At 42.6% G+C, this 27,966-nt stretch overlaps 1 protein-coding gene across 5 annotated transcripts; it reads right to left on the reverse strand.

Annotated features, from left to right (window-relative positions):
• Nucleotides 1–422: 422 nt before the first annotated feature.
• On the reverse strand, nucleotides 423–27,966 carry TSC1 (tuberous sclerosis 1). 5 transcript variants are annotated; one of them, XM_017810003.1, is made up of 23 exons: nucleotides 27,812–27,966; nucleotides 20,657–20,719; nucleotides 19,417–19,592; nucleotides 18,469–18,572; nucleotides 17,679–17,831; nucleotides 15,827–15,971; nucleotides 14,675–14,829; nucleotides 14,308–14,381; nucleotides 12,664–12,842; nucleotides 12,103–12,212; nucleotides 11,754–11,877; nucleotides 11,259–11,371; nucleotides 10,867–10,939; nucleotides 9,432–9,530; nucleotides 8,771–9,338; nucleotides 8,488–8,531; nucleotides 7,706–7,872; nucleotides 6,672–6,854; nucleotides 6,220–6,330; nucleotides 5,613–5,735; nucleotides 4,456–4,643; nucleotides 4,188–4,349; nucleotides 423–3,451 (listed from the first exon to the last, which is right to left on the reverse strand). In XM_017810003.1, the coding sequence occupies exons 3-23, from the start codon at nucleotides 19,520–19,522 to the stop codon at nucleotides 2,965–2,967; spliced, it is 3,468 nt and encodes a 1,155-aa protein (XP_017665492.1). In that variant the 5' UTR covers nucleotides 19,523–19,592; nucleotides 20,657–20,719; nucleotides 27,812–27,966; the 3' UTR covers nucleotides 423–2,964. The 5 variants fall into 5 exon arrangements, with proteins under 5 accessions (XP_017665492.1, XP_017665493.1, XP_017665490.1 ...); XM_017810004.1 differs by having other exon boundaries at nucleotides 4,456–4,640; nucleotides 11,259–11,374; nucleotides 27,812–27,965; XM_017810001.1 differs by having other exon boundaries at nucleotides 11,259–11,374; nucleotides 27,812–27,965.

The raw sequence follows: 27,966 nt of genomic DNA on the forward strand, positions 1-27,966 counted from the left end.
CCTCCTGTGTGCACTGTGGCTCCTGAGCAGGGAAAAGCACAGTCAGGGACAGAGCCAGCTTCCAACAGCAGCTCCAGCTTTGCAAACAAGGCTTTGACATTTCCAGCTATTAATTTCTCTAATCACTGTGCAGTCTCTGGCCTGCAGGAAAGCAGAAAGCTCCCAGGCAGATCTGCAGCACTGAACTGTCTGCACTTAATTTATGGATTAGACTGGCACGTTGTTGGTGAGTTTGTTTGCCACAGAATTAAAAAGGCTTTGGCTCCATGCAGAAAAATGAGCTAATGATGGATCCTGTGCAAAGGAGCAGCAGCACTGACCTGCTCTGGACTGTCACAACTGGGAAGATGTCTGGCCACTGAACTTGTTTCTGCATGTTTTTGGTCCCAGAAAGGTCGGCTTGCAGGGAATTTAACGCAGAGTAGTGCAAAACAATACATTTTATTTGTTCACAGTTAAACACAAGCAACTGCCTTGACATTTTAGAACATTCTAATAAGGACAGCAAAACCTCCTTTTGGTTTAAGTTCTCTTTAGCTTACGATTGTACCATTTCCTCGTTTTTCATATTTATGGCATTTAATGTGGATTGTTTAACATGCTTACAAAGAGCGAGGCAGGGAACAGATTAACTTGACAAAGACAGCAATTTTAGATTTAACTAAAAGCAGTCAGTTAAAAAAATCTGTTTCCACTTCACTGATGGGACCCCTTCAAACAAACTGCAAGTTAACTACATACAGCAGATCCACGATTTTTAGACTTACAAAAAAAAAAAAAAAAAGAAATAATTGCAAAATTTTGTTCCTCCATAATCTTTGTGGTCCATAAACAAACCGAAAGTGGTTTCCATTACTATCCTGGTGCTAAAATCCTGTTTAAAAGAAGAATAAAGTCACCTTATCAACGAGCTTGAGTCACTGCCAGGGCGTTTTTGTAACCGACACAAAACCCACCTCTCCTCGGAACGCCGGATACACCCCCGGGCTGGGCAGGGCAGGATGGGGAATGAGCTTGTCCAGCATCCCAGCCCATCAGGGCAATGTGCAAACCGTTCCCTCCTGGGGCTGGGATCCGGTGGGGAAAGGGGCAGGAAACCTCCAAATCTTCCCGAAACACACGCTACCACGTTTGCTACCACTAAGTCTGAGAAAGGCTAAAGACATGTCGACAAAACCAGTCTGTCACTTACAACCAACTCTCTACTCTCTATTCCATGCAGAGTCAAGCTTGGACACAACCACTGAAGTTCAACCTCTACTCTCAGGGCTCCGACTGACCAACCCAAAGGACACGGAAAAATAATTTAAGACAGGCAGAAATGTATTTAGACCCTGGGTGTTACGGAAGAAGCGGAAAACGGGGGGGAAAGTCCTGTCAGGAGCAAGCCAGCACAGTGCCAGCTGCTTTGACAGCCTCGTTCCTATCAGGGTTAAGAAGGGATTTGAACTACAAATGCAAGTGTTCTTGGACTTGATTTCTATGTGAGGCAATTCCTGAACAGCAGCTGCCACCCACAGACTGTTTCAGAGGAGAGGCCACGTGTGAGGGTGACGGTGAAGCCTGATGTGTCCGAGCACACCCGGCCCCAGACACATCCAACATTCAGAACAAGCACTCTGCCTTCCTAACAGCAGGCTCTGCTCTGTCACGAAGGAGATTGAGTCTGACCACTGACAAGCCCTGATCCCAAAATCCTCCTTCACAGAAGGCTCATCACTGACTTGATTAACATCGAAAGGCTTCACACCAGGATTCTGATTCCCAGTTTGAACAGGATTCCTCCTCAGCCTTGCCTTCTGAGGAAGCAGGATGAGGGTGAAGGGCAGAGACCTAGAGCCAAACTGACATTGCTGAGCTGAAAAATGTGCTGCAGCCTGAGCAGAAGAGCACTCGAAGGAAACCATATTCTGAACGCATTCCCAGGAAGAACGAAGCCAATTCCTTGGACTCAACACACAGTGGTCTTGCTCAGACCAGGAACAAAGAGCAGAACTGTGAAGGAGGATCAGGCAGCACATTTCCCTGATTAGAGAAACAAATCCTCCTCTGCAGATCTTCATAAGCTTGCAATTCTACATCCAGGTTCTGCACGCTCTCCCTACTTCAGTAAAGCTTCCTTTTCCCTCTTCTCCCACCCCAATTGCTTTCCCATACAAACCAGTCTGAGGTCAGTAACAGTCTGTCAGGCAAACACTTAAAATACCAAGAAGATCAGAAGCTAGTGTTTTAACAAGTCTTCAGCATTTACGGTCTCTTCTGCATTACAAGCTCCAGTTCCTTTTTGTCTGTTCAAATGTAACTTTCCAGGAAATGTTAAGGACAATATAAACAGTGATCATGAATTAGGGTGAATGAATCATTTTGCAGAGGTACAGTATCTTTAAACATTTGGGTATTCAATCAGACTCCAACTTAATGAAGACTGAGGGATGTGGGACAATGGACAGGCAAAATAGAGACCCTTGGATGAATGCACTGGAAATTCTAGTGCTGCTTCTTTCCAGGATGAAAGGAACCGAAGTCACCTGGACAGGCAGCACAACCAACTGCTCTAAATTGGAAGCTTGCAAGGAAATACAAAGCATTCAGAGTAGACTCACAAATGTTAATTTGGCCTCATATTGCACTCAAGTTCATAAACGCAGCCACTCAACTGGGGACAGGGAGAAAGGGCAAAAATACTTGCAAATGCTACCAGTTGTCCCTTCAAATTAGTACACGCTGCTAAGGACTGAATTGGAGAAAGAAGCAAGAGTTAGGCTGGGCATTTCAATTCCAGACCCAAAAATCCACTTTGCATTCGTTCAGCAGCCTCCTTCCGTTCCTGGCCATCGATCCTGCTCCGCTGCATGAGCCACTGCTCAGACCAAAGAAACATAAAAGCTTTTAGTTAAACTTGCACTCACGCCTCCTGTTCTATGCCAAGAATATGAAAATAACACTGATTGACTATCTTCCTCTTTAACTGTGGTCATGATGAGTTTCATTGTAGTCCATGATATGAAGCTGTCCAACACTGCTTTCCTGGAGCTTGGGCGAGAGGCTGAGGTTATCGGGGCTCGGAGGGGCCTTCGACTCCATGCTTGGATCTTTACATAGTTCAGTCTTTAGAGCATCAGACAGCCTGTTGATGGTCACACCCTCCTCATCACACTGGCTCTCGCTCTTGTTGCGAAATAATTCTCGTGCCTTCATTCCAAGGAAGCTCTTGGAGCTGGGGAGTGAACCTACAGTCAGAGGGACAGTGGACGAGGGCTCCAGCAACACGGATGTCTCCCAGCGACTGCTCAGCCTCTGGTTCTGGGGTTTCTCTGGGGTGGAGAGCTCGCTGCTGCTGCCACCCTTACTGCTACTGCTGCCTCGAGTGCTGGGAGGTTTGGTCTCTCCATTTCTACCAATGGTTTCTTCACTGTTTCCTGCCACTGTATCTTCATTACCACAGTCCACCCTGTTTGGGAGAGAGAGAGGATACAGCGTCAAGGAAATCATAACAATTAAACAAGGGAGAGGGAAACGCTGGCCAAGGCAGCTTACTTTGATTACCTTCCATTTCTGCTACTGAGTATGTACTTCAACAGGTTTCTTTTCATAGTTGTGTGGCAAAGCAGGAGTGACACAGGGTAACCAGAAATGTCACACACTCAGCTTTGCAACACCCAATGCTTTAAGTCCAAAACAATAATCCCACAGCAGAATGCAATTGGATCCTGATCTGTTACAGCAAAGGAAGAGATCTGTACATCTTCCTTGGACTGGAGATCTTTCCTTTACCTAACCCAAGCACAGTGATCATCACAAGCTGGCAGTGCAAGGGATGACCCTGATGCTGTGGCAGAATTTGGTGTAGGAAAAAAGGCACAATCTGAAAGGAAGTACAGCTCTGCCCAGATGCTTTAGGCAGACAGATGTAAAACAAACACTGCACAACAGCCTAACAATTTGTAGATTAAAGTGAGGTTTCTCTCAAATTTGAGTAACAGTTCAGCTATCTGAGAAGTACTTCATCAGCACTTCCAGTGTTGTCAAGGACTCCCTGTAACCTGGGCAGAGTCCTGAAAAAACATATTCAATCCTCAGAAAGGTGGAGCAACACAAATATTTTGGGGTGATGCATCCAAGTGCTAGGAATCCCACAAGGATACCAACATTCATGAGTCCTGCCTATTTTACATAACCACACTTACCTTTCTTCTGCTGCTTCAGCTGCTTCTGTTTTATCATCTTCAAGTTTTTTCAGTAGGCTGCTCTTCTCCAGACGGCCAAACAGATCCAAGATCTCCAGCTCAAATGCCTGTGTGATTCTTTTCTGGGCCTTGTATCTACTTTCTACTGCTTGCAGCTGACCTCTGAACAGAAAAAGAAACCAAAATGTCCAGTGTCTCCAGATTCTACCTCAACTGTGATAACACATATGAGAAAGCACAGCTAAAATGTTACATAGGAAGCCCCTACCTTGCTTGGATTTTGACATCTTCCAGGTATTTTTTTTGCTCCAGGAAGAGGTGGTCCTTTTTTGCAAGCTGAGATTCCAGTTCAGCTATCCTTTTCTGGGAAGCATCAAGCCTTTGGCTTTGCTGTTGAACACATGACTTTGCTTTCTCCAGTTCTTTCCGAAAGGCAGCGTGCAACATTTCAACCTCCTCGAAGCAAACAACACAATGTTAAAGCATAATTTGATAGTGTGTTATTTTTACTGATGTTCAGACATGTTTCTGATGTTATAAATAGGCACATTTTAAAGGAGGATAGAATAAAAGCAGCACTTCTAAAAACAGATATAGAAAACTGGCTGTGCTGAGGATGTACACTATTAAAATAACTACACATCACTGGAATTTATTAGCACACTAATGTTCCTTATGAAAAGCACTTTTCATCAAAGCAAACTTGCCAGTTCTGCACTGGATTAGAACAGACAAACTCCATTTTAAATCCATTTTTTGCAACATGACGTTCATTAAACAGCAGTAAAAGCCTTTTTTTGGTTTATTATTCACCTTCTTTAATTACTTTCTCTCACGCAGAAACAGTTATATTGTTGTGTAATTTACTTGCTTCTAATTAAAAAAAGGTTTCTTTGAAGTCAGGAAGTAAAACCATATGAACCACAGAAGTTTTAGTGAAGCTACTACTAACTTTTAATAGGAAAATGACTAAGTGAGAAGACTAAGATGTTTGTTTTAAAGCAGCACCTCATGAAAACCAGTAAAATCCTGGTTAAGATCTTTCTCCAAATTCTGGCACTATTGCACTACATTACTTTACCAACCATCTGCTGTCAATTACGTTACAAGCACAGTAAAGTCTTGGCCTTTGGAAAAAAAAAAATTGCTAAGAATTTATATCAAGTAGCTAAAACTGATTTCAGGTGTACCCCAACCACCCCTTTTTAGCTTTCAGAAGGGGCACTGAAAATATTCCTTAAACCTACAGTGCACACAGATATCTGAACAGACCAAACACAAAATCAAATCCATGAAAATGAATTTCAGAACCAAGTTATCTGTTAAGTTATGAGGCATTTCCTTCTGAACCCAAGGCTGGGAGATGCTGGGTGATGCCCTCAAGTGAAGCCTCCCCAAAAGCCCTCCCCTGCAGCTCTGCAGTACCTTTGTAGTGTCTGTGTGCTTGTGCTGCAGCTGCTCCAGGTACAGCTCGTTGACCTCCCCAAGAACCAGCAGCTGCCTGTTCAAGAACTCCATCTGCTGTTGCACTGACTCGCTGTTGGAAAGCTGGAAGGAGAAAGGGAACAGGATCCAACACTGGGATGGATGGTTCAGCAGGAGAGCCACAGCTGACAGGCACTGTGTTCACAGGGGATTTTTACAAAGGAGGGACACAAAGACCAGAATCAAATGCATCCTAAATAGTGTTAAATTAGTTTTTTCATAGAGAACTTCTAATTTCCATTCAGCTTCTGACATAAGATCTCCAAGATGTCAAGATTTAATTCAAGTTCATAATGCTCAATCTGCAAATTCCTGCTGTGGAAAAAGCAGCCAAAATGAGAAGACTCCGAAGCCCTTGAACTGAGTTTAGAGTTTCTTCACCAAAATACATTTTTCTGTGTTCTTTTTGTGCAATTAATATCAGACTCTAAAGAACTAAGCACAGGTTTCTTTCAGAACAAGAAAGAAAAAGCACCTGATGAAAATTATCAGGCAAAAAGTAAACAGAAAGACACAAAGGGCCCCTGGGAACACTGACTCTTCTTACCTTTTGAGAAACTTGGCTAAGCAGCAATTCAGTGTGACACACCTTGTTGTTGGCCTTCTTCAGTTCTAACCTCAGATCTGCTATCATATTCCTGCAGTCCTCCAACTTGGTCTGTTCAAGTGACAAAAAAATTACTCAGGGTTCTGAAACTTCACCAAGGACAGCAAGGGCACAGGGCTGGAAAGCTGTAACCCCCAGCACTGGAAATCAAGTTATACTGAGCCCTTGTGAAAGCCCCCAAACCAGCAAGACACTGCCTTTTCCTATTTCCAAACTAAAGACAGGACAAAACAACTGTAAAAGCACTTCCAGTTGTGCACTGCCTTACTGTGAATTAAGACAATATCTCTAACAGAAACGTACAGCATTCTCTCAGATATGTCATGCCTTGTTATTAAGAAGGTTATTTTTAAAACCAGTAAGTAGACAACAATTTTGTTCATGCTTCATACCTGCAATTCCTGGCTCTGGTTGTAGAATTCCTCCCGGTCGTGCTGCAGCTGTCTGATCTGGCTGTGAAGCTGAGCCACTATATTATCATGTTCCTCCTGAAACTGGTGGTACCTTGCCTGTTCTTTCTGCAGACTCAGTTTCAAGGCCTGGATTTCCTTTTCCTGTAGTTTCAGCTGATCTTTCTGTTAAGAATCCCACATGAAGCATCAGACAAGGCACCTGCTTATGAGTTAGAACACCTGTCCTAAAGCACCAGCCCAGCAAAGCTGTCCATTACCAGCAGGGCAGGCAAACACTTTTCCACACATGGAACACTTTATATAGAGCATGTTCTTAAGGCTTTTGGGGTTTGGTTTTGGCTGAAAAGGAGATGAAATGGTGATAAGAGTGGACAGGCTGAAAACTCACAGCCACATCCAAAGGTACAAGGAGCAGTAACATATTTTTCCACTGCCTCTCATGCTTTCAGCAGGGACTTGGGCTTCACAGCTGAAACAACAGTTCATCTTCCAAAATCTATTCCGAAGTCTACTTTTGGCTCTTGTAGTGAATCACCAGAAGGTGAAACTGTTGATGGAATTAGCTATAGTATGAAAATACAGAATGAAATACACCTAAATCTGTAATGAGACATCCTTCAGTGCACTTAAAACTTCAGATTCTATCACAGTGAACAGGAAAAGAACACTGCAGTTTTCAGTTTTTGCTATTATTCCTCAACCGGGGACCATACTTCTTTAAATATGCAATAAGGTGTCTAGCCAGGCATTGAACAACTGCTCCACTAACAGGGAAGCCTTTAACATTATCCATAGGCAAATGCTGGCAGGGGTCAAGTATGAAGGCACCCACTGATTCAGCTGCCTGAAGTCAATTAGAAACCACTGCCTTTAATGACAGCGCACGAGTCATTCCACAAACACTGACTTCAAAAAGGTGAGAAATGAGGCTTCTTTTTTAATTGGCCAGACCAATTAACACTGGTGAAGCACCAGTGTGTCTCCCTCAGTGCTAGAGCTGGGTCCCTGCTCACCATGGCAGCGTTGTGCTCCTCCAGAGCTGTAGCTTTGATGACTTTCCTCAGGAGCCGGCGGTTCCGCAGGGCGTGCTGCTGCCTCTTGAAGCGCTCGTACAGCAGCTGGTTGTGCAGCAAAAGCAGCTGGTTCCGCAGGGTGTGAATCTCATCTGAAGGGGGAGAACCTGGATGGGGACACAGAAGAGCTTATTGAACTGCACTGTGCCTGTTCCACGCACGGGAAGTGTTTTCTGAAGTAAAAAATTAGATTTAAAAATCCATCTGCTCTATCTGACCTCTGACGCAAACTTCAAATTGTAAACATTTCTCCCAAAGCGACACGTCTGTGTGTTTCAAATGGATTCCTCCTCTTATTAAGGAAAAAAAGCCAAGCTCACCATCACCACAGAAGCCTAAGAGCACAAAACTATGACAACCACACAAGTGAAGCAGCAAGAAAAACAATCATCAGTTTTAGATTCAACTAGTAGCGAGGAGGTGGAAGGATGTGTTGGATGATCAGCACCACTCTGAAGCTCAGCAGGTCTGAAATGGTCAAAAGCAGAAGTGTCTAGAATTGTGGGGAGGGCAGTTTACACTTTTCCAAGATGAAAAATAGCAGCTCATCTCACTGGAACACAGCTGTCTATCTGCTAAGCAGATAAACCATGACTTAATGGAGGGCACCAGCTTTTGCAGCATTAGTTATAAAAAACACAAAAAAAGGTATGCAGGTCATTGTTTAAGCAAGTCTAATAATAGAGAAACAGATTGCCAAAACACATGAGAAATTTCCTCACCTCCAAAGTGAGTCCAGTCAGCAGATTTGCTTGGCAGAGACAGTCTGAAAAATGAAAATGCAGCATTAAGTTTAAATATAAAAAACACTCTGCGAGTCACTTTAAAATATAATGTGCACCTCAAAAGAGCTTACAGCCTAGTAAAAGTACAATTAAGGTCAGTTGGTTATAAAAAGAATATGGGGGAATTGTGCAGCTCCTTTTCAGGTACAGCTATTAAAATTAAGCCACTACAAAAAGGAGTAACGAGAAAGTTTGCGAAGTAATATTTTCAGTCACCTACTTGTTCAGCTCCTTAGTGTGTGCATCTGCTCCTTGCTGAATCAGTCTGTCCAGCACTTCCACGGGAGAAGTCGAGGACATACAGTCATCCTCCTGGGTTCCCTTGGCTTTCTTTAGCAGCTCCTCAGTCTTCTTGCCAACAAAGAGGTAGGCAGTCTTTGGTAATGCAACCTCGAAGAGGTGCTCATAGAGGGGAGGCTGCCCACTCCCAAACACCACCCTTCTTTGTGCTGGTACTTTGCACGGGCTGGGAGTGAGGATACTCGTCTCCCCAGAGGTTCCTTCCCTGTTCCCAGCAGGGCTTTCCCCAGAGCCTCCACAGGGCTTGTCTATGGGAGTAAACGTTTGTTTGGGTGTTTCCCGTGCATTCTCAGGCCCAGGCTTGTCCAGGGATGTTAAAGGCTCAGAGGTCTGGCTGTGTCCCTGCACACTGGAGACGGCTGAGTGGGTTTTCTTCTGAGAGCCTGACAGACTTTCATTTGTGCGGTAAAAAGGGGAGTCAAACCCTCCTCTAGGCACCATGTGTTCAGCATCGGTCGTGATCTCCGAGATCTCTTTAGATATTGCATCTGAGGAGAGGGGGGAGCACCATTATGCACCTTGTATTTCAGCATTACAGACATTCCCTTAGCCCAGATGTAGGTAAGGGTGACAGGCATTACCTTCCTCTCTGTCCTTTTCAGCACTGTCTTCGAACGACAAACCACCCAAAAACTCTGCGAGATCACTTAAGGTTACTGAACTTTTACTACTGGGTATGTCTGAAAAAAAGGAAAGGAAAACCAAAAAGTTAGTTTTTCAGGTGCTGTTTCCTCCAGCCTTAGCACAGCACAAAACACAAGTCTTTTACTGCTGCAACATCCTTGGAATAAGCTTGTCCCTCCTTCAGATGCTTCCTCAAAGGAGGAAGTTACCTGACTGTTGTTCCATTCCATGTGGAAACCAGGTTGATCAGTCACAGGTCAGCCCTGATCCCAAAATGTAATCTTGTAAGCTTAACATTTGCTATTGCACAACCTCTGTAAGGATGTACTGTTTGCAATTTAACCCATTAAATAACTAGAATAAAAAAGGTGGCTCATGTGCAGTGTGGCTGTACTTCCACCTTCACATTAACCTCCCTCCAGCTTCTGCTCTGGCTCCACAAGGACACAGCACTTGCCTGAATAAAGGAAGTTTAGCCATCTGATGTAATACAAACTTGCCAACATGTGGCTACTATCAAAACCCAGAGAGAGCTGCCAGGGGGATACACCCCAGAGCACCCAGGACAGAAACCTCACACTCAGCTCAGTCACAGAACAGGAGCCCAGGGAAAAACTTTGCCTGTTCTTAACCTGGAATTCAGAAAATTCAGATTCCAGCATTCCTACAGGACTACACCAAGGAAAACCAGCTTTAAACTTCACTGTCATCTCCACTTTGAAGGCAGTAAAGATTCACAGCACAGAAGTCTCAAAGACAGTGCTAAAATCCCTTCCTACGGCTGTCACAGATGTAGATGACAGAGAATGGAAAATGGAATCTAGATTTACCTATTAAAAGTTGAGTTCCTTAACCATCCACTGCTGATTTCAATATTCCACAGGACTTTAACAAAAGGTTCAAGTACAGCAATACAATTGTAGATAAGAAACAAAGGTTTTCCAAAAGCCTTTAAAAGGGAACATCATATCTATCCTTACAGTTTGATCCAGACATAAAACTGACTTCACTGAAGTAAGACTTCATATACAACTTGCTGCTTCTAATTAAAAAAATTCATCCTCAAAGAATCAGCTTTTATAAAAAAATAAATATCCTTTTCCAGCCTTCAGTGTAGATCTGTATATTTAAACATGCATAAGAATGCATGAGAGCCAGGTAAAAAAAAAATCTGCAAGCTACTTTTCTGAAGGTGAATGGTTAAAATGAAATCAAAAGCATCACAAGGTTTTAAGTTGAATCACAGTTAAGGCAGGATCCTGGAACTACAAAGAACTCAGGGGGGAAAAAAAAGATAAAAACCTGTGGAAAAGTGTTTGGGAATTGGAACATGTGTCAATAAAACCCAGATTTGTTTACAACAAGTAATGGGGAGAGGAAAATGGAGTTTACCCAATGATTTATCGCTGTTTATGACATTTTGCTGTCGGTACAGTAAAGGCCTCCCAGGATCTGGTTTGTCCTCCTGAAAAACAAAACAAACCCAAAATACATTACTTGCATTAGGTATTGCTGGAAATAAACCTCTTGGACAGTTTCACAGAAAGAACTTTACTGCAAACAGATGGCTTAAACAGCAAACCCATGTAAGAAGTCTGAAAACTGTGCAACTGGAAGTGGCAATAGTTGTCTAAACTTAGAAGAAAATGAGTTTTTTGCAACGAAATGCAGCATTTTTTATGAACCAGTCACTCTGATTTTTTCTTTCTCAGTTATGGTCACTGCATATAAGGCAAGTCAATGAAAAAAAACCAGATTAGTTTGGCAGAAGAATTTTGTAATACCTTTTTAGGAGGCGTGGCAGCAGCTGAAGGGAGTGAAACATGCACAAAGTCATCTGAAGTGCAGGGTGGAGGAGGAGATGTGGCTGGTGTTCCCAAAGGTGTTCCTTTCCCCCCTGCTGAAAAGGAGCACAAGTTTTCTCAGCAGGCTCCCCCTTCCTCCTTTCAGCTGATTTATTTCATGTGAAGAATTGTATGTTTAAACACTATCTCAACCATTTACTTAAATCTCTTTCAACTGTTTATCAATATGAAAGTGCACAGTTTCCAAGAGGCTGCTTCAGACTTTGGCACTGAATTCTTGCATTTCCCCTCTCAGTGTTTGCACCAGCACTGCTCTAAATGAGGAGGTACTGAGTTCCCAGAAGGCACGACTCAAGCCTATCAAATGGCATGGTGTGGCATCATTCCCATTTAAGAAGCTGACAGTAAAATTTAAAGTCAGAATTTCCATTATGATAAACCTTGAAAGCCTAAATTCCAAAATTCAGCACGTACCAGAGGTGCCAAAAGCTTTGCTGTAAGGTTGTGATGCAGACTGGGATGACTCTGATGTGACAACTCCAGGGGAGGTGGGTGGGGTGGTCATACCACACACTGCAGAAGGGCTCCAGATGGTGACCTGTGCCACAGCAACAAAACACACATCAGAGCTCAGAAAAGGAACATGGGAAGCACCCAGATCCAGGCTCTCACACAGGAAATCAGGTGGGGATTAAATCCGAAACGTACACAAAGCACTGAAGAATTCACAGCACTTGTCAGAAACGTGAATTTTTAAGGCTGTCACGAGAAACTATGGAAGTGCAAAGCATGAAAGGTTGCTGTGCTTCATCTTCTGCTTTACCTGCTGTGGCTCAGTTGACAGCCTCGAGGACTGTGGGCTCAGGATCTGAGGTAGCTGCCCTGGCATTTGTGATAGTGTTAGCCGAGGAGTGGAGTACGGGGTAGAAGTCCCTGAAAGTTTTAAAAAAAATAATGAATTAAAATTTAAAAGTATCCAACACATCAAATACAACTCCATGGTTTTTCTGGCTAGGACTTAAAGGCTTTTAACCAAAGCATTTCAAATCCATTCAAAACAGACATTTGTAGGTAGCAAACAAGAGACTTTTCTTCCAGCTTAAAGAAGTATCTATTGAACATATTGCATACAACAGCTTTATTTTTTAGGGTGGTTTGGTTTTTTTGGGATGGAGAAGGCAGGGGAGGAAGAGATAGAAGAAAAGCAACTTTGTGAATATGTACAACACATGTATCTATATATGTCTTTTTTTAAATGATGGGTTTTTTTCTGGTGCCTCAGAATCAGACTGTGTGGGATAAATCAGTAAGATTTTTTTTTTTTGCTCTAGGGCCAGTTTTCCTCCAGCAATTGAGTATTGATTAGCCATCAGACAGGTCTTACCATAGCTGCTCTGTATGTCAATGTAAGAGCTGGCACTGGGGTCAGTTTGATGATGTTTTAAGCTTGTGCAGAGTTTCCGAGACACAGAGTAATAACCATCTTCATACGAGGCTTCTGCAGGGTCCAGGGAGATTTTGGCACATTCTATCACAACATCATGAGTTTCTAGTCTTTTCCACCTGCAGACAGTTTTTGGATCCAAAAGAGTAAGTTAGTCAATGATTATTAAAAGCAAAGAGTTCCTGGACATAGGAGGAATTGGCTTGTAGGATGGCTCATTTGTTCCAGACAGCTTTGCATGCTCCCAGCCAAACTGGAACAAGGCACCACACAGAAATTGCAACCAGATGACTTGTAAGAGGGGGTCTCAAAGAGGAGACAAACAGCCTGGACACAGAGATCCACAAAGGTCTGCCATGGAGCACTCTGGAAAGGAGGAACAGCATACGAAGACTTGGTTGATCCTGAGCTTCAGCAGCTGTAGAAATCAGCTCAACTAGACTCAGATGTTGGTAGTCAAAATTTAGACATGCCAGCAGCGAGGGAATCTTATATTATTTAAGCAAACACCGTCTGCAATGCCAGTTTCAGATCTGTGATTTTCCTCCCAAGTTTGGGGAACGTTTTTTAGGATTTTATATCATATTACTACCTCCTTCATCCTGAAAACTATTTCTCACTAAATCAATCAGCCAGATTAGATCCACCCAATATTGTCAGGGGATGGAAGTTCACTGTAAAGAACAGAAAGCCCAGAAGGCTGTCTATTAAAGGCTGAGTTGGTTTTGAAAGTAAGATATTCTATGTCCAAGATACCAAATCAGAAGGCTTCCACTGGTAGTTTTGTGCCAATTTTGTGCTCCTTAGTGGTGCCACCCTCCCCCCTGCCAAACTGAGCATTGTGACATTCAATGGGTTCCCAGTTAGGAGTGATTTCCTAGTGGCTCTGAAAAGCAGGGCAAGAGCACTACAGTGCAGCAACAAGAGTCAAATTCTCCTCTTCAGTGGCTGGGCCTGTGGAGACAAGAGAAAAGCAGCAAGTGGTGCTGCTGCAGGCAAATGAGCCTATTGCTAAAGAAATCTAATACAGCTGATAATGTTAAGACATACCTGTTAAAAGAACTGATCTGTTAAATGAACCAATATCTAGGTACCAAAACAAGACACACTGAAGCCATTTTAAACACTTAAATCCCAAATACTTCAACAAACCAAAAGGAGTATGACCCAAACCTTAAGCCAATGAAGCGTGTCCTGGTAGATTCACTTTATTCATTATAAGCAAACTCTTAGAACTTTATGAGGATGTTTGATCATTAAGTCACAAAAACAAGACAAAGTCAATTGTTTAGTAGAAGACAGATTCCATCCCAGACACAAAATGAATTTAGAACCCCAACACTGCTGTTAATGGCCTTTCACAACAGCTTTTGCTTGTTTATCCAGCTGTAAGCTGGGATGAAGAAAGTCTACGTGTTTACCTGGTGTGCCTCTGAATCTGGGTGGCAAAACACCCAGGGCACACACTGCTGCTGACACAGAAAAGGTTTTGCTGCACACCTGCAATAACCTCACTGAAAGCTCCTCATTTAGAGCCTTTCCTATGAGCAGAGTGAACATATACATATATATATATATATATACCTTCGTGGGTCCAGTTCATGGTCCTTGGATCCAGTCACCAACTCTGGATGAATTCGCACATGTTCCATCATTGGCTGGGGGAGAAGAGCAAGAAGAGGGATGTGTTATCAGCACAGCACTGACCTGCACAAAACTGGTGAGAAAACCACTGATCCCAGTAATTCAGAATGTTGCATTTAACAGATAAAGCTAATTCACATCCTGGCTTCAAGAGATCATCTTGCTCCCAACTGAGCTTTCAGTCCAATTTTTAATCTGTTTAGTTTAGCAGCCCTCAGCTAAACTGGCAAATTTCTGGTATTCAATTGGCAAATACCTGCCTTTATATACTTATGTGTCAGATATGCACACATGAGCAGCATTTTACCTTGACTACTTCTTCAAAGGTCTCCAAGTTTTCCTTCATACTGTAGTGAGAACGCAGAAAGGAGACAAAATTGCAAGGATACATTCCATAGAGACGATGGAAGAGAGCATAAACACTGGCATGAAGATGGACAAGATAAATCTCTGCCACATGACCTGGAAAAAGCAGTTAAATCTTTTTCATCACATTGGAGGAAAGAACAAAACTCCTAAGAATGCAAACAAAAGAACTTTTAAATTTGAAACGTTAGCTGGGACAAGTCTTCTGAGGTACAAACAGTCCCTAGTGAAACTGTGAAGTCTTCTCAGAAAACAGGCAACACTCATTCATCAGCTCACAGCAAACACAAAAATGGACCATTAATTACAAGTGTCCTGTCATTCTCAAAGCACACATTTTTATTCAAGTTAAAACCCAAAACCCCTCTAGACAGCGAGCCAGAGTTGGTAAGAACGATTTAAAAAGGAAAACTAAGGTTTGTTTTACCTCAAAGGTAAAAACCAAAAGCTTGTATCCACAAAAAGCAATCAGTACAGACTTGAATCTTACTATCCATCTTAAAGTTCCAATCCTACTTGCAATGCAGAATTGCTCTCTAAATAGCATCTCTATGTGCTTAACACAGCATTTGTTCATTCAGCCATGAGACACACACACAGATACTGCCAGTGTTAGATATCAGACCCCTCTCAACAAATTCAGCAGAGCCAAGGCTGTAAATGAGAAGAGACCAGTTTTACCAACACTTTCATATTTAGCTGCACGTTAAAATAAACTCTTACATATGCTGATTCTTTCCCCTCCCCATTTAATCTGGGAACCTCAAATTCCCAAATATCTGCCTCAAATGGTAGCATTTTCCCTTCTCTATCCAGTAAGATCAATCTCTGCTTTTCACTGTCATCAGGGTAGCATTTTTGTTCAATGAAACTTCATGTAGTAACAGCACCACATGGAAGAATCTAAGAGACTTCTGAATTTTGAGCAAAGAACTCCCAGGTGCTACTGAAGAACAGAACAGCTTGTGGGCTTAACACATCATTTTCTGTGTTTAAATAACCTCAGACCATTAAGAGCCTCACAAAAGAACTGCATACAAGTCACAGGGACTCTGCTAAACCACAACTGCATGCAACAAAGTTGAAATCTCACCTGGATTCTGCAAGCACCAGGCTGAGAGACGCCCAAAGATACCAAAGAAATCATGAAGGTACTGTTTGCCAGACTGAGGAATCATTGGCAACATGGTTATTAGCACTAGGACACCTGTGGTGAGTACTACTACATCTGTGTCAGTCTGCAAGAAGGGAAAAAACCTGCATTAGTTAAAAGTGTTGAACTTCATTTTTTCCAAGGATGAAGTGAACGCTGAGTCATCATCATGGAAAAAGTTCTCTGTTGAAACAGTCCCTCTGAACCCTACCACAGCTTAATGATCCAAGATTACTGCGCTTTTTTTTTTTATCCGGAACAACTCCAGGATTTTGGATTGCTGTTCCTACTCTGCTGCTTTCCTGCATAAAGACTTGACTTAGTTCAAAAGGGAACATCACCACAGTTCCACAACCGAGTAGAAAAAAACAAATTACTGGTATGTGAAGCATCTTATGTGTCGCCTTCCTTCCTTTCCAGAGCTGAGAACACACAGCACTCAGAGCCTCAGGAACTGCACATCTGATCAGGGTGTTCAAGGGTGTTGGCCAGTTACCAACACAGGGGTCAAAAGCTTTCCTCTTAACCTGGCTGATGGCTCTGCCTGCCAGATATTTCACCCAGCAATAATCCAACGATGCTACAACGCCTTGGCTTGGACTGTGAGAAAGGGATGTGTCAGTGAAAGCCTTTGGCTCCATGGAACAGTATCAGGGAACCAGATTTTAGGATAGGACACAGAAAATGTTCAAACTATTTCCCACTGGAGTCTCCACTTGCTTCCCCAGTTTAAAGCATATTTTCCTTGGTAGTTCCTGTGCTTTGGCAGCACAGGGGGTACAGAACAGAGGTAAGCTGAGCTGCTCTTGGATCTGGTATCTCCCAGGAGATATCACCAGCTGCTCTGGCATCTCCCAGGAGCCACCAGGGCTGATGGGACATATTCAGTGTCAGGGATTTTTCTTCCTCTGTATGTCTACCTCAGTCACACATAAACTATTACAGCACATTTCCTGTCCGTCCCAATCCCTCTGTACACATCCCAAGCACTTCCACATCTCTGTTCTACTCCTACCAGCTTTCTGACTCACTTCACTCCTCTCTCAATCCCACTGCAAAGGGTAACAGAACTCATCAGGAGTTCCAGTCACAGCACTTGTAGCTGCTCCTTTGGCAGTTACAAATCAGTGGTTTTGTTTTGAAGAGCACTGGCACTTGGCTACATCATGCACTTAAATGTGATTTTAATGTGAATTCTTCACTATCACATTAAATTCCATTACTGACTATGCATTCTAGGTCTCAAAGCATTTTCCATTCTTTATTCACTGTTGCAGCACTGTAAAATGTTATAACTGATAAATTTGCAGATGGGAAAAAAAAACCCCACAAAGCATGGGGAAACAGCTATGTCCTTGTAATCCAGCATGTCTGTAGCTAAGAAGGAAAAGTCTGCTAATTCCAAGGTAATTTCACTATGGAATGAGCTATTGCATGGCTCACCTAAGCTGCAAGTAGAGTACACTACCTTACATGCACAAATTCAGAATGCACCAATGGGAAGTTACTGTATTTCTCATTAAGTTCACATTCAAGACACCCATCAACTTCACCAGGGGCCCTCTTTAACTTACTTTTGAAAAGTTTTAATAAAATTTCCTAACTCACAGATACACAGTGACAGTGGGTTTTAGAAACACGATTGTCAGCAATAAAAGGACCGGCACAAGGTATTTAGCTCACATTAATTCCACCGTGGCTTAAGTGACACCAAAACACAAATCAAATGCCTTGCATTGCAAGTATGTATGTTTACATCAGGTGTTTTATGGACAACACTGAGAGTTCTTACCTTGAGACATTTAAGTAATGAAAGTAGGAGAGGTGCTTGAGAAAGTTTATGTTTCCAAGATGGTTGTCGTCTTATCACATGTCCCAGCAGAGAGAGAGTGGGTAAACGAGTAGCAGCTTTGCCCATATAATCATTAATTTTGTCCAGTAGATGCTGATAAAGGGTTTTGCAGAGAGTGGTTGAAAAAGGAAAGGTATTTATATTTAATTGCTATATGTTCTTTTTCACCAATCTATATTCAGCAGTTTGCCTTTGCCAGTGATGGAAACTATGGGCATTTTACAAAGACACAGGATCCAAGAGGAAATAAAACCCAGCAATAATGTAAGAGTGCTGGTAGACAAATGCAAACTAGTCAGTCCAGAAGTCACTGCACTTGGAAATGTTTATAAGTAAATAATGAAAAACTAATCTGGTCAGCAGCCAATCTGTTGTGTCATTCCCAACCTATTTAAAAATCCTTACTTGCTCTCAAAATATCCATATTTGTTTTAGGTCAACACATCCAGGACTGACCAAGCAGCAGAAGCATTACAAAGAGACAACATCAGTCCTCAGAAAACTTTCCTTTATAGAGGTTCTTTGCTTAATTGGGTCAGTTTAAGCAACTCAAGAAACGGAGACCTTTGAACTTTTTTTAAAGCTTAACTACTCTTACTACAGAGATACTACATCTCTACAGCAAGGTAATTCTACACCAGCCCAGAACCCCAGAGTTCTAAGAGGTGCTATTTAAAGGCTGCTCAGTGCCAGGCTAAAATCTGCCATAACATTATAGATTTGTTTTTACCTTGTCATGAGGCTCTTGCAGCGTGGACAGGATATGCAGTGCCTGCTGAGAATTGGTTTCCAAGTAATAGTCCACCAGGTTGTTGACAAGCATAGGCCCACGGTCTGTCAGTTTGGGGGAAAAAGGGAGGGAAAAACCTCTCAATACACCAAAAACTAAGCTACAGGGACATTGCAGAACTTTTAAACAACTATTACACAACTTATAACGTGAAGCAGGACTTGGTGTTTACCAGACCTTTGGGAAAATGAGACCTCTCGACTACATTTCCTGGTTCCAAACCACTCGAGCAATTGCATTTGGCTCAGGGAAAGCAACCATTTATTTTAATAACTAACAATTACTGTCTAACCTGAAAAACCTACAGGCAGCTGAACTGCAAGGGTATCTTACCCAGCACAGGTAAAGAGTTCAGGAGTAACTTTATGTTCTCTCCCTTCAGCAGATAAAGGAGAGCAAGTTCAGGGACAAGGACACTGGCAGAGCTCTCAAGCTCTGAAAAGGCTCTGTCAGCACAAGTGATGCCTTAGCAGCAGCAATCACTTTTCAGAAAGTCTGGGTCTGTTTTGTTTTGCTTTGTTTTGTTTATTTTTTTGAATTAACAAAATCCCACTCGTTCTCATAATGTGGATGCCACCTAATTCTTTCTAGATACACTTGACAAAGAAAGTTTCATCAGCTCCCACTTGAGGCTGTGCCCCAGGAAAAGCCAGTCATCCTCTAATAGTATTTTAACAATTACATAACAGACCTTCCAGAAGCCATGCCATTAAGCAAAATGAACTGAAGAGAAGCTTAAATCCTTAAAGCAATTTCAAACCCAAGTATCAAGGAGTTTCTTTCAAGCTGCATTTGCAAAGACAGGGTTTGATAAAAAGAACCACATTATTCTACCTTTACTGGTGTAAAAGCAAAACCCTTCCTGGAATTACATAAAAGCATACATACCACAAACGAGATTATCTTTGAATGCAGCTGTTATATCTTCCAGGACACCCAGAATTGGAGAATCCAGCATTGAGAGGAGCTCACCAACATTTCCCTGCTGTGCCATGATGCACGTACTGACATGAATGTGGAGGTCAAAATTTCAGGAAGTTCCTCATTGGTGTCTCTCTACCAGACTAGGAGAGAAGAAAAAAAACCAGATGAATGAACTTTTCCTTTTCCATCTTAAATCTCCCATCTCTCCTATTTCTTTTCTGCAATATTGCCCATTTCACACTGAAAGGATTGCTTGAGTTTGCACACCTGCAATAGAAACTGTAAGAGAAGAGTTTCCAAAAAACCAATGAGTTATTAGCAGGGTTTTCTCCCCCTTTTTCAAAAAGACATTAATCTGTTTTGCAGAAGACCTTGGCAATCATATCTAGACTGTCAGAGCATTCTCTTACCATATTTTTTAATTTGTTCTCCAGCTTAGTAAACTAAGGCTAAGGTCCATTCCTCCATTCCTGCTCTCTTACAGCAATTCCTCCTCAAACCACCTTTCAAGTCCTTTGCATAGTGAACTAAACTCTGGAGAAAACACACACCTCCAGATCCTTCTCCAACCCTGTGACCAGATCAGGAATTTGCTGCCCTGGGCTCTGCATTGTTTCACACCAACAGATTTGGGCTTTAAGGCTTGAACCATGGCCAAGCTGCAGCTGTTGGGAAACTCAGTCAGGGTCACTGCAGCTGCTGCCCTTGGCCACCCTGGGCACACCAAACCACAGGCTGGGCAGCACAACACACCTTCTTTTCACGTGTGTGACTGGTGAATGACACACTAAAAACTCTGCAGTGCAGAAACTGTGTAGAGTATTAAATGCAACAGTGTGCAGATAACATGACTGGCCAGGTCCTCAGTAATAAGTGGGAACAAACCTGAGCCTCTTCAGGCTTTTGAGATGGCTTCTTATGGCTTCTTCCCATGTCCCAGCATCAGAGGGATTCAGGTGTCACATCTATCTACCTACCACAAAATGCATTTTTTCTTCATCCATAAAAATCCTGTGCTGAACCTTTTCCAGTGGCAGAAAGAATCTGGTGTCACATCACACCTAATTTTATCAGCAAGGGTTTCTTTTCCCTCCTACTTCCAGCCAGCACACATTGTTCACTTCCCCCGTGGAAGGTAAGACTGACACGTCCCAAGTTTACACACAAAATCCTTTTTTTTTTACTGCAATGGTTTATACAGCACCTGTTCTGTGGACGAGCTGAGCTTCTGTCTGCAGTGTTGTCAGCCACACACCTTTCATGATCACTAATAAAGAAAAAGCAGGAAGAGTCAAGAAAAGGCACAATTTATTTTTTGGTGTATAGTCAGAACAGCATTCAGTTCTTTACACAGATGCACCTCATCCCTCCTGCATGAGAAAAGTCAGCCCTTAGTCTGAAAAACCAAAAGGTGTTGCACAGTTGCCCTTTCCAGAACTGTCCACAAGTTAAGCTGTGCAATTGCCTCCAACCTAGTTTTGTACTGTGACCCTTCACAAGCTGCTGAAGAGCTGTATTTATGATAGGTAAAATCTTACACACAAAGAATCCTCCTCTATTCTGAACCTAGAATAGTTAATTTAAGCCTTTAGATTCTAATCAAAACATTGTTAGGCATTAGCCAAGGACCACATCGCTCAGTGCTCTATTTTAAATAATGTTCTAATTACTTATAGACATATTGCCTTCTTGAAAACTGACACTTAACCATGTTACTGGCCAGCAGGAGTTAATGTGGCCACCAGTAAACTTTGTCATTTGCAACATATCACTCTGTAGTTGCAGAACTGCCCAAGGTCACTTTTCTCAGTGGTACCAGACATCAGCTTACTTAATCTGGCATGGATTGCAAATTCAAAGGTGATAATATGGCACCACTCTCACTACAGGCATTTCAGTAGTGACTGACTTGCTGTAGTGTTCCAGTACTCACCATTTCAGGACACAAAACACCCCACCCTCAGTTTTCAATGGTCACAGTCCAAATAAAAGCTCATGTCCAAGCAGCCAGCACAGCCTGGTCACTGAAGTGTTCAGATTTAAATGCTATTTTTTTCCAAGCCTGATGCTGGCAAGACCTTAAACCTTCAGACTTAAAACTGGCTGGTGGTGTAAGCAAGACTTACAATAAAAAACCAGCAACCTGAAGTGGGGGAAAAGTTACTTTTTGCTCAAACCAGAATGGATTTACAAACTATAGATTCCACAAAATTAGAGCTGGGATTTGCTGTGGTTTGGGGTTCTGCTTTGTTTTTTTATTTCTCTGCATTGTGCAGACTTCCCAACTTCTTCCTCAAAGCACTTGCTGTTTAGAAGGCAAACAATGCTCAAAGAGTGACACCATCCTTTCAAAAAGTTTGAAGCCACTCATCCGTGCAACCTGAGGAGCCAGCCTTCCACTCTGTTACTCCTTTTCAGGAGTTAGATGCTTTTTGAGTTTCTAGTAACTGTTATAACATTGAATTGACTCAATGACAGTTCTACTGAGACACTCAGACTGCACTCAGAGGGATGTATGGAATAGCAGCTCCCTACAGAGAATCTACTCCTTTATTTCTGAGAACACCACCTCTGAGACCAAAAAGGCCTTACTGACACAGATCCCTCCATTTCTATCAGGACACAGTCTCAGCTATGGTGAAGCAATAGATTCACCAGCTCCCTAAGCAGCTTGAATTAGTTGTTTAAAGTCTTGTTAACAAAAGAGAGGCATGACCACACCCCCAGGCCAGCTGCAAGCAAAACCTGTTTTGAGAATTAAAGCAGCGTGAACACCGGTCTCTGTGTTTTTACCCCATAAAAAACCTTGTCAACATTTTCTCTTTGACCCCCCACCAGTGAAAAGAATACTTTTATTTCCTATTTTCCTTGAGTAATACTGTTATTATATTATATCTTCGTCACACCAGTAAAAACCTGGACAGCAAGTTTTGCTCATTCTGACACAGCCAGAGGAAAAGCTACAGCACGAAATCAAGAAACACACCTTTGGAGACCCTCTGGATGGGGTCTGGAAGTCAGGTTCAACAACACACTTGCAGACAGATGGGGAAAAACACCAGCTGAAATGTTGAGCAGGTAAGAGGATTTGTGCCATTGTGCTGGCACGAAACAAACGCTGCCATCAGATAAGAGCAGGGCTGATAACCCAGCTCGGTCCTGATAACAACACACGGAGGTAACGGATCATTTCCCAAGCTCCCTCAACTAAGGATCATTTCCCAAGCTCCCTCAACTAAAACAGATGGCTGGAGTGACCTTGTGCCAATAAATCCAGCACCGTTTATTTCAACTTGTCAATCAAGCCCTGGAGTACCTTAAAGTGGAGCAGTCTCCACTGCAAAAGCCCATATTTGAAATATTAATAAAAGTATTTCAAACCACACTCCAAACCAAGACAATACTACACACAAATACTTCAATAGGTGCAACTTTATCTGTTGAAGTTACACTAAACCAGTATAAAGTTGTCACCCCACTATACACAAATAATTGCAATTTTAAAAATTAAATCATAGGTTTTTCAATGCAGGATCTCCTCTAAAGTGAAATTCTAAATAAGACTGAGATACTCTATCACACTGGCTCTGCTGTGCCCAACACAAATGAACAAACCAGGAAATTCCAGCAACAGCCTTAAATTTCATCCCACTTTTTTCAGCAAAGACAGCTGAGTAACTACTTTACAGGCAACAGGCTTTTAACTCCAGTCAGAAAACGCTGTGTTCTGGCAGATGAAGTTCAGCTCCCAGGGGCTGTGGTGTCAGAATGATTTATCACAGTCCTACCAGGAATTTGAGATGTGATTTTCAAATCTTGTAGATAAGGGCAGGGCAGGTTAAGGGACTTCCACCACCTTGTGAAACAGCGACATCCTCCACTGGATGCCACAGTAATTTTTATCTGGAATTGATACATCTGTGGTGAACAGGATATCCCTTAAATCTTTACAGTATCATATCACAACCACCTCTTTCTGCTCAAATACATAGTTACAAGATGCTTCCATCCCTAGATATTGCAATCATTCCCCATTAGAAGAAATTCCACATCCCTGCAGCCATACTTGGAACTAACAGGATTAGAACAAAGCCTGTAAGTTTTCCATGTGTTTTGATTCACTGACTCTTCAATAACTTTTAAGTTAGTTTTATATGAAAGATCCTTGGCACTTGGTTCATAAAGAGTAAAATAAATCTGTTTAAATACCTTTTGAAATGCAACTGGAAGATATAACAGCAATAGCACTTCTTACATTCAAGAGCTTTCATTCTTATATTCAAGAGCCCTCATAAAGACAAATTTTAGTAAAAAGTATTAATTTTAAGTACCAATACAGCCTTGGAGCCAGCTTACAGAAAGAAAAGGAGAAGCCAACAAGCCAAGAACCAATTTTAAATTGTTTTTTTTTCAGTAGCTAATTTAACCACAACACAAAACAGTTTAAGCTACAAACTCGAGACAAAGGCAAGGACTACAAAATTATTAATTGCAGAAGGCTAAATAGAGAAAGAAACAGCAGAGTATTCCCAAAGATTAGGACTTCTGTAAGTATTTCTGTCAAGAGAAGATGTTCTTCTGTTCAGTGTATTTTTATCTCAAGCCAAATGAAAAAGCAGCTGGTAGTGCCAGTTATGCTGCTCAGAGGGTGGGGAGGAGGGGGACACACACCACAAACACACCCTCCTCCCACAACACCCTTTGCTGCAACAACACACAAATCCACACAGCAGAAGCACCTCTTCTGGGGGTGGGGGATCAACACCAGCATTTTATCTCTCCTCATTAATCATAAATTAAATTTGGGGCTGACAGTGAGTGGTTATTCCCCCTCCGCCTTCCAAGAGAAAAGGGGGATTTCAACACCATGAGAGCAGAAACTCCAGACTTACACTTTTCCACCTGATTTCGACTGCAGGTAAGGTCAGCTCAGGTGCTCAGGTGCTGCTTTGGCAAAAGCCACCAACGAGAACAGAAGGATTTTACAGCAATTGTTGTTTCCAAAGAAAAATTCAGGCTGGCAGCACAGCAGCCCTTTTCACTCCAACCTTTGAAATGCTGCTCATAAAGGATCAAGCCTCACTCCCTCCCATCCAACACACAAAGTCAAAGCCTGTTTTAGGTTTCCTAACAACACTCAATTTTATATTTTCCCCACAGTTAAAGTAAACACTGCCATCACAGAAGTGACATAAGCAATGAATGAAAAGTGACAGCAGGGAGAAAAACCGCTGGTGGCCCAGGAAAGCAAGCAGCTGACTATTCCCTTTCTCAGCACCCAGGAATAACAACTCCAAACCTCTGTTCAAACTGATCACTACAACTGACAGTACAATCAATTTAATTTATTTATTCATTTTTAAAGAATGAAGGTGCCTGGCTTCTAATAGCAAATATTCTTCTGGTTACTTTAAGATCTGATCCAAGACCCCGTTCCTAAACTCAGTAATTATTTATAGTTATAACTCGATATTAAATACATTCACTTTGTTACAGGTGCTTAACTGATGTGGGAACAGGAAGATCACAAAAGTCCAATAACCCCAAACAAAGAAAAAAAAATCATCCTCAGCAATTTTTAAGATTTTCTTGACTCTCTGCTGTGCTAATACACTATTGCTAATTGCTACTCATCAAATTTCTGTCAGAGGGAAAATTGTTTAAAAGTAACCCATGTCTAAAAAAGCCCAAACACGGCAGGGCTGACACCTCACCCTTTGGCAGGAGCCCTGTTAACCAGCCAGCTACTAAATGGAATTAGGGAATTATTTCATTCCTTCCACCCAACTGCACATATTAATAGCAAATAAATAAATAAGAACAAGCCCTGGTTTTCTGCACCAATGTAATTAACATTACACAGGGAAAGTAAGTCCAACTAAGGAATCTTTTTTAGCCACAAACAGGTGAACAGAAAGCTCCAGGCTTGGCACCAACACAAGCAGCGAGACTCCTAAATCTCTGCAGCACTTTTCTTTTTGCCCCCAAGAGGAACCTTTTAAAATATTCACAGAGTTAGGCAGCAATTCAGTAAACCTTGAAATCACTGCAAACTATCTGATGTACTCACTGAGGCATTTTAACTACTCCAAGAATTAAAGTCAGCAGTACACAGAACAGCAGCAAATGATGTGTAACTGTTAAAGTGAAAACAAAACGTGTATAATGCCCAGGAAAATGACAGCAATTCTTTACTCCTAACTGCTACCCAAAGAAATGCTTATGCTAACAAAGGAAACATCATTACTTGTCCTCATTATGTTTATTAAACTACATGAAAATAAAATACAGCAGCCACGTACCAGATCAAGATCTAAGCTGTAACATTCTTTCTTAAATATCCACCTGTCTGCAACATGCCACGGAATCTGGTCCCTTCCCTGCCTCCACCACTGATTTATTTTAATTTGCTTGTTATCAGAGAATCCCAGAATGGTTTGGGTTGGAAGGGATAGTAAAGATCATCTTATTCCACCCCCTGCCACGGGCAGGGACACCTTCCACCAGCCCAGGTTGCTCCAAGCCCCGTCCAACCTGGCCTCGGACACTTCCAGGGATGGGGCAGCCACAGCTTCTCTGGGCAACCTGTGCCAGGGCCTCCCCACCCTCACAGGGAAGAATTTCCTCCTAATAAAGGAAAAGGTATCTTTTTCAAATGTAAAATAAATACAGGAGCGTGTGCACATATTCAGCTCGTACAGAGACTGACTGGGAATCACATCCCCAGCTCCTGTCAGGACTAACAAGTAGGTGTCTGGCAGTTGGAAGAATTTCAGGAATCAGTACAAGTCAACATCCCAGCAGTCCAGCTCCAAACAAGAGCCAGCATCCATTTAAAACTACAAATAGCTACTAAAGACAAATATTTGTTCCAACACCAAAACATCTGCAATTGGCCAGTGTATCTCACATGGGAATCCTTTAAAAATGCTACTTTTTTAGCCACCATAAAAGTAAATTTTCAAGTAACAAAGAGTTAAGGTGCCAGGATTAAACATAGCCAGAGATAAAATCATTTTAATTAAAGCCTGTCTCATGACACATTAGATATTCTGACTACATTTTCATCTGGGTAAGTCTGTACAATTCCCCATAAAGGAAATGTAGGATTGGGTTGACTGGGCTGCTAAAAAATCCAGAACAAATGAACAAACAAACACAAAGCAAAAAACTGTTTTACTGAGCAAAGGATTTTAAGCCCCTGATTTTATTTAAAACTTAAAACGTGGTGTAGCTGTTTCTGATAAGCAGAGTATCTGATTGCTGCTTACCAAAGTCAACAGCAGAGAGATTCATTCCCAGTGTTTGCAGTGATTATTAAAACTTCCAGCGTTTTCCAAGATTCAGTTTCTAGCTGTTCACACATATAAATTGAAGAGGAATTTTTTCACTTAACAGGATCACTTTCAGATCACTTTCAGCTTCAATTCTGACAGATTTCTAACAACTATCCCCAGGAGTTAATGCCAGGAAACTGCAGGATCAGACCACACAAAGAATGAAAACCTGTATTAGCATCCACTGGAAGGTTCTCTGGAAACAGCAGGTCTGGAAACAGTTTTGGAAACCTGATCTCAGTTTCTGGGTCATTTCCATGGGTTTTGAATCATACATTCCTTTAAGGCATGTTCTTTCTTTCACTCATTGCCTTGTAAAAAACTCATTAAAAAGAAAAAACAACCAACACAGAACGGCCAGGAGAGAAGCTCTGACTAAACTGATAAAACAATGACAGAGGCTGCATCCATAGCAAACAAAGGGTGAAAACTTCAGGACTGCAGCCCTGCAAGTTCTTTGTGATAACAGGAAGCAAAATGTTTTACTGTAGAAGTAAACAACATCCTGACTTTCACATTACCTACCCACGAGCAAGGAAATGAGAAAAGCCTTTCCTCACCGAGGGGACAGACTTCACCAACTGCTTTATTTAATGCCCAACCCCGGACGGGGGAACCTCCTCAGCGAGTCAGCGACGCAGGGGAAGCCTGAAAATCGCTTTTGCAAGCGTTTACTCAGCGTTTGCACGGAGGATGCTGAGCCTTTTCTCGACGAACCGCGCACAATTAAAGGGCTGGTGGGGGGACCCGGGGGGGGGGGGCAAGAACCCCCCCAGCCCTCCAGGCAGCGCCCCAGAGCAAGCCTGGCTGGGAGGAAGGAGAAGGGACGGAGTGAGGCAGGAAAGTGGACGGAGGGGGAATATCCCCCCTCTCCCTTCCCCATCCCCCCGGCCCCTTCCCTTTCTCCTCCCCGAGCCCTTTCTCCCTGCTCCCCCACTCGTCCCTGTGCTCTGCCTCCTCCTCTCCGTCCCCACGACTGCCCGCGGTGTCGCCCGGGCCGTGGGCTGGCCCGGCGCACTCACCTGTCCCTGTGCTCCCCTCAGCTGTTTACCACTCCGGGCTCCCTCGGCCCACAGGGCGCCGCCATCTTGGCCCTGCCTCCCCCTCCCACCGCGGCGCTTCGCCCCTCGGATCCCTCCGCCGCCAAACCTAGTTCCGCCTCACCGCCTCACTCCCC

This window comes from Lepidothrix coronata, unplaced genomic scaffold, assembly GCF_001604755.1.
Source record: "Lepidothrix coronata isolate B3197 unplaced genomic scaffold, Lepidothrix_coronata-1.0 Scaffold28, whole genome shotgun sequence".
In the NCBI taxonomy this organism is placed as follows: Eukaryota; Metazoa; Chordata; class Aves; order Passeriformes; family Pipridae; genus Lepidothrix; species Lepidothrix coronata.

Bases quoted from the DNA above. Each gene is read 5' to 3' on its own strand.
- TSC1 (XM_017810002.1), bottom strand. From the start codon at position 19,522: ATGGCACAGCAGGGAAATGTTGGTGAGCTCCTCTCAATGCTGGATTCT. The intron at 14,830-15,826 runs GTGAGATTTCAA...TGCTTTTTCCAG, and splicing joins CTGGTGCTTGCAGAATCCAG to GTCATGTGGCAGAGATTTAT. The intron at 9,531-10,866 runs GTAAACTCCATT...CCTTTTTTTCAG, and splicing joins AAACAGCGATAAATCATTGG to ACATACCCAGTAGTAAAAGT.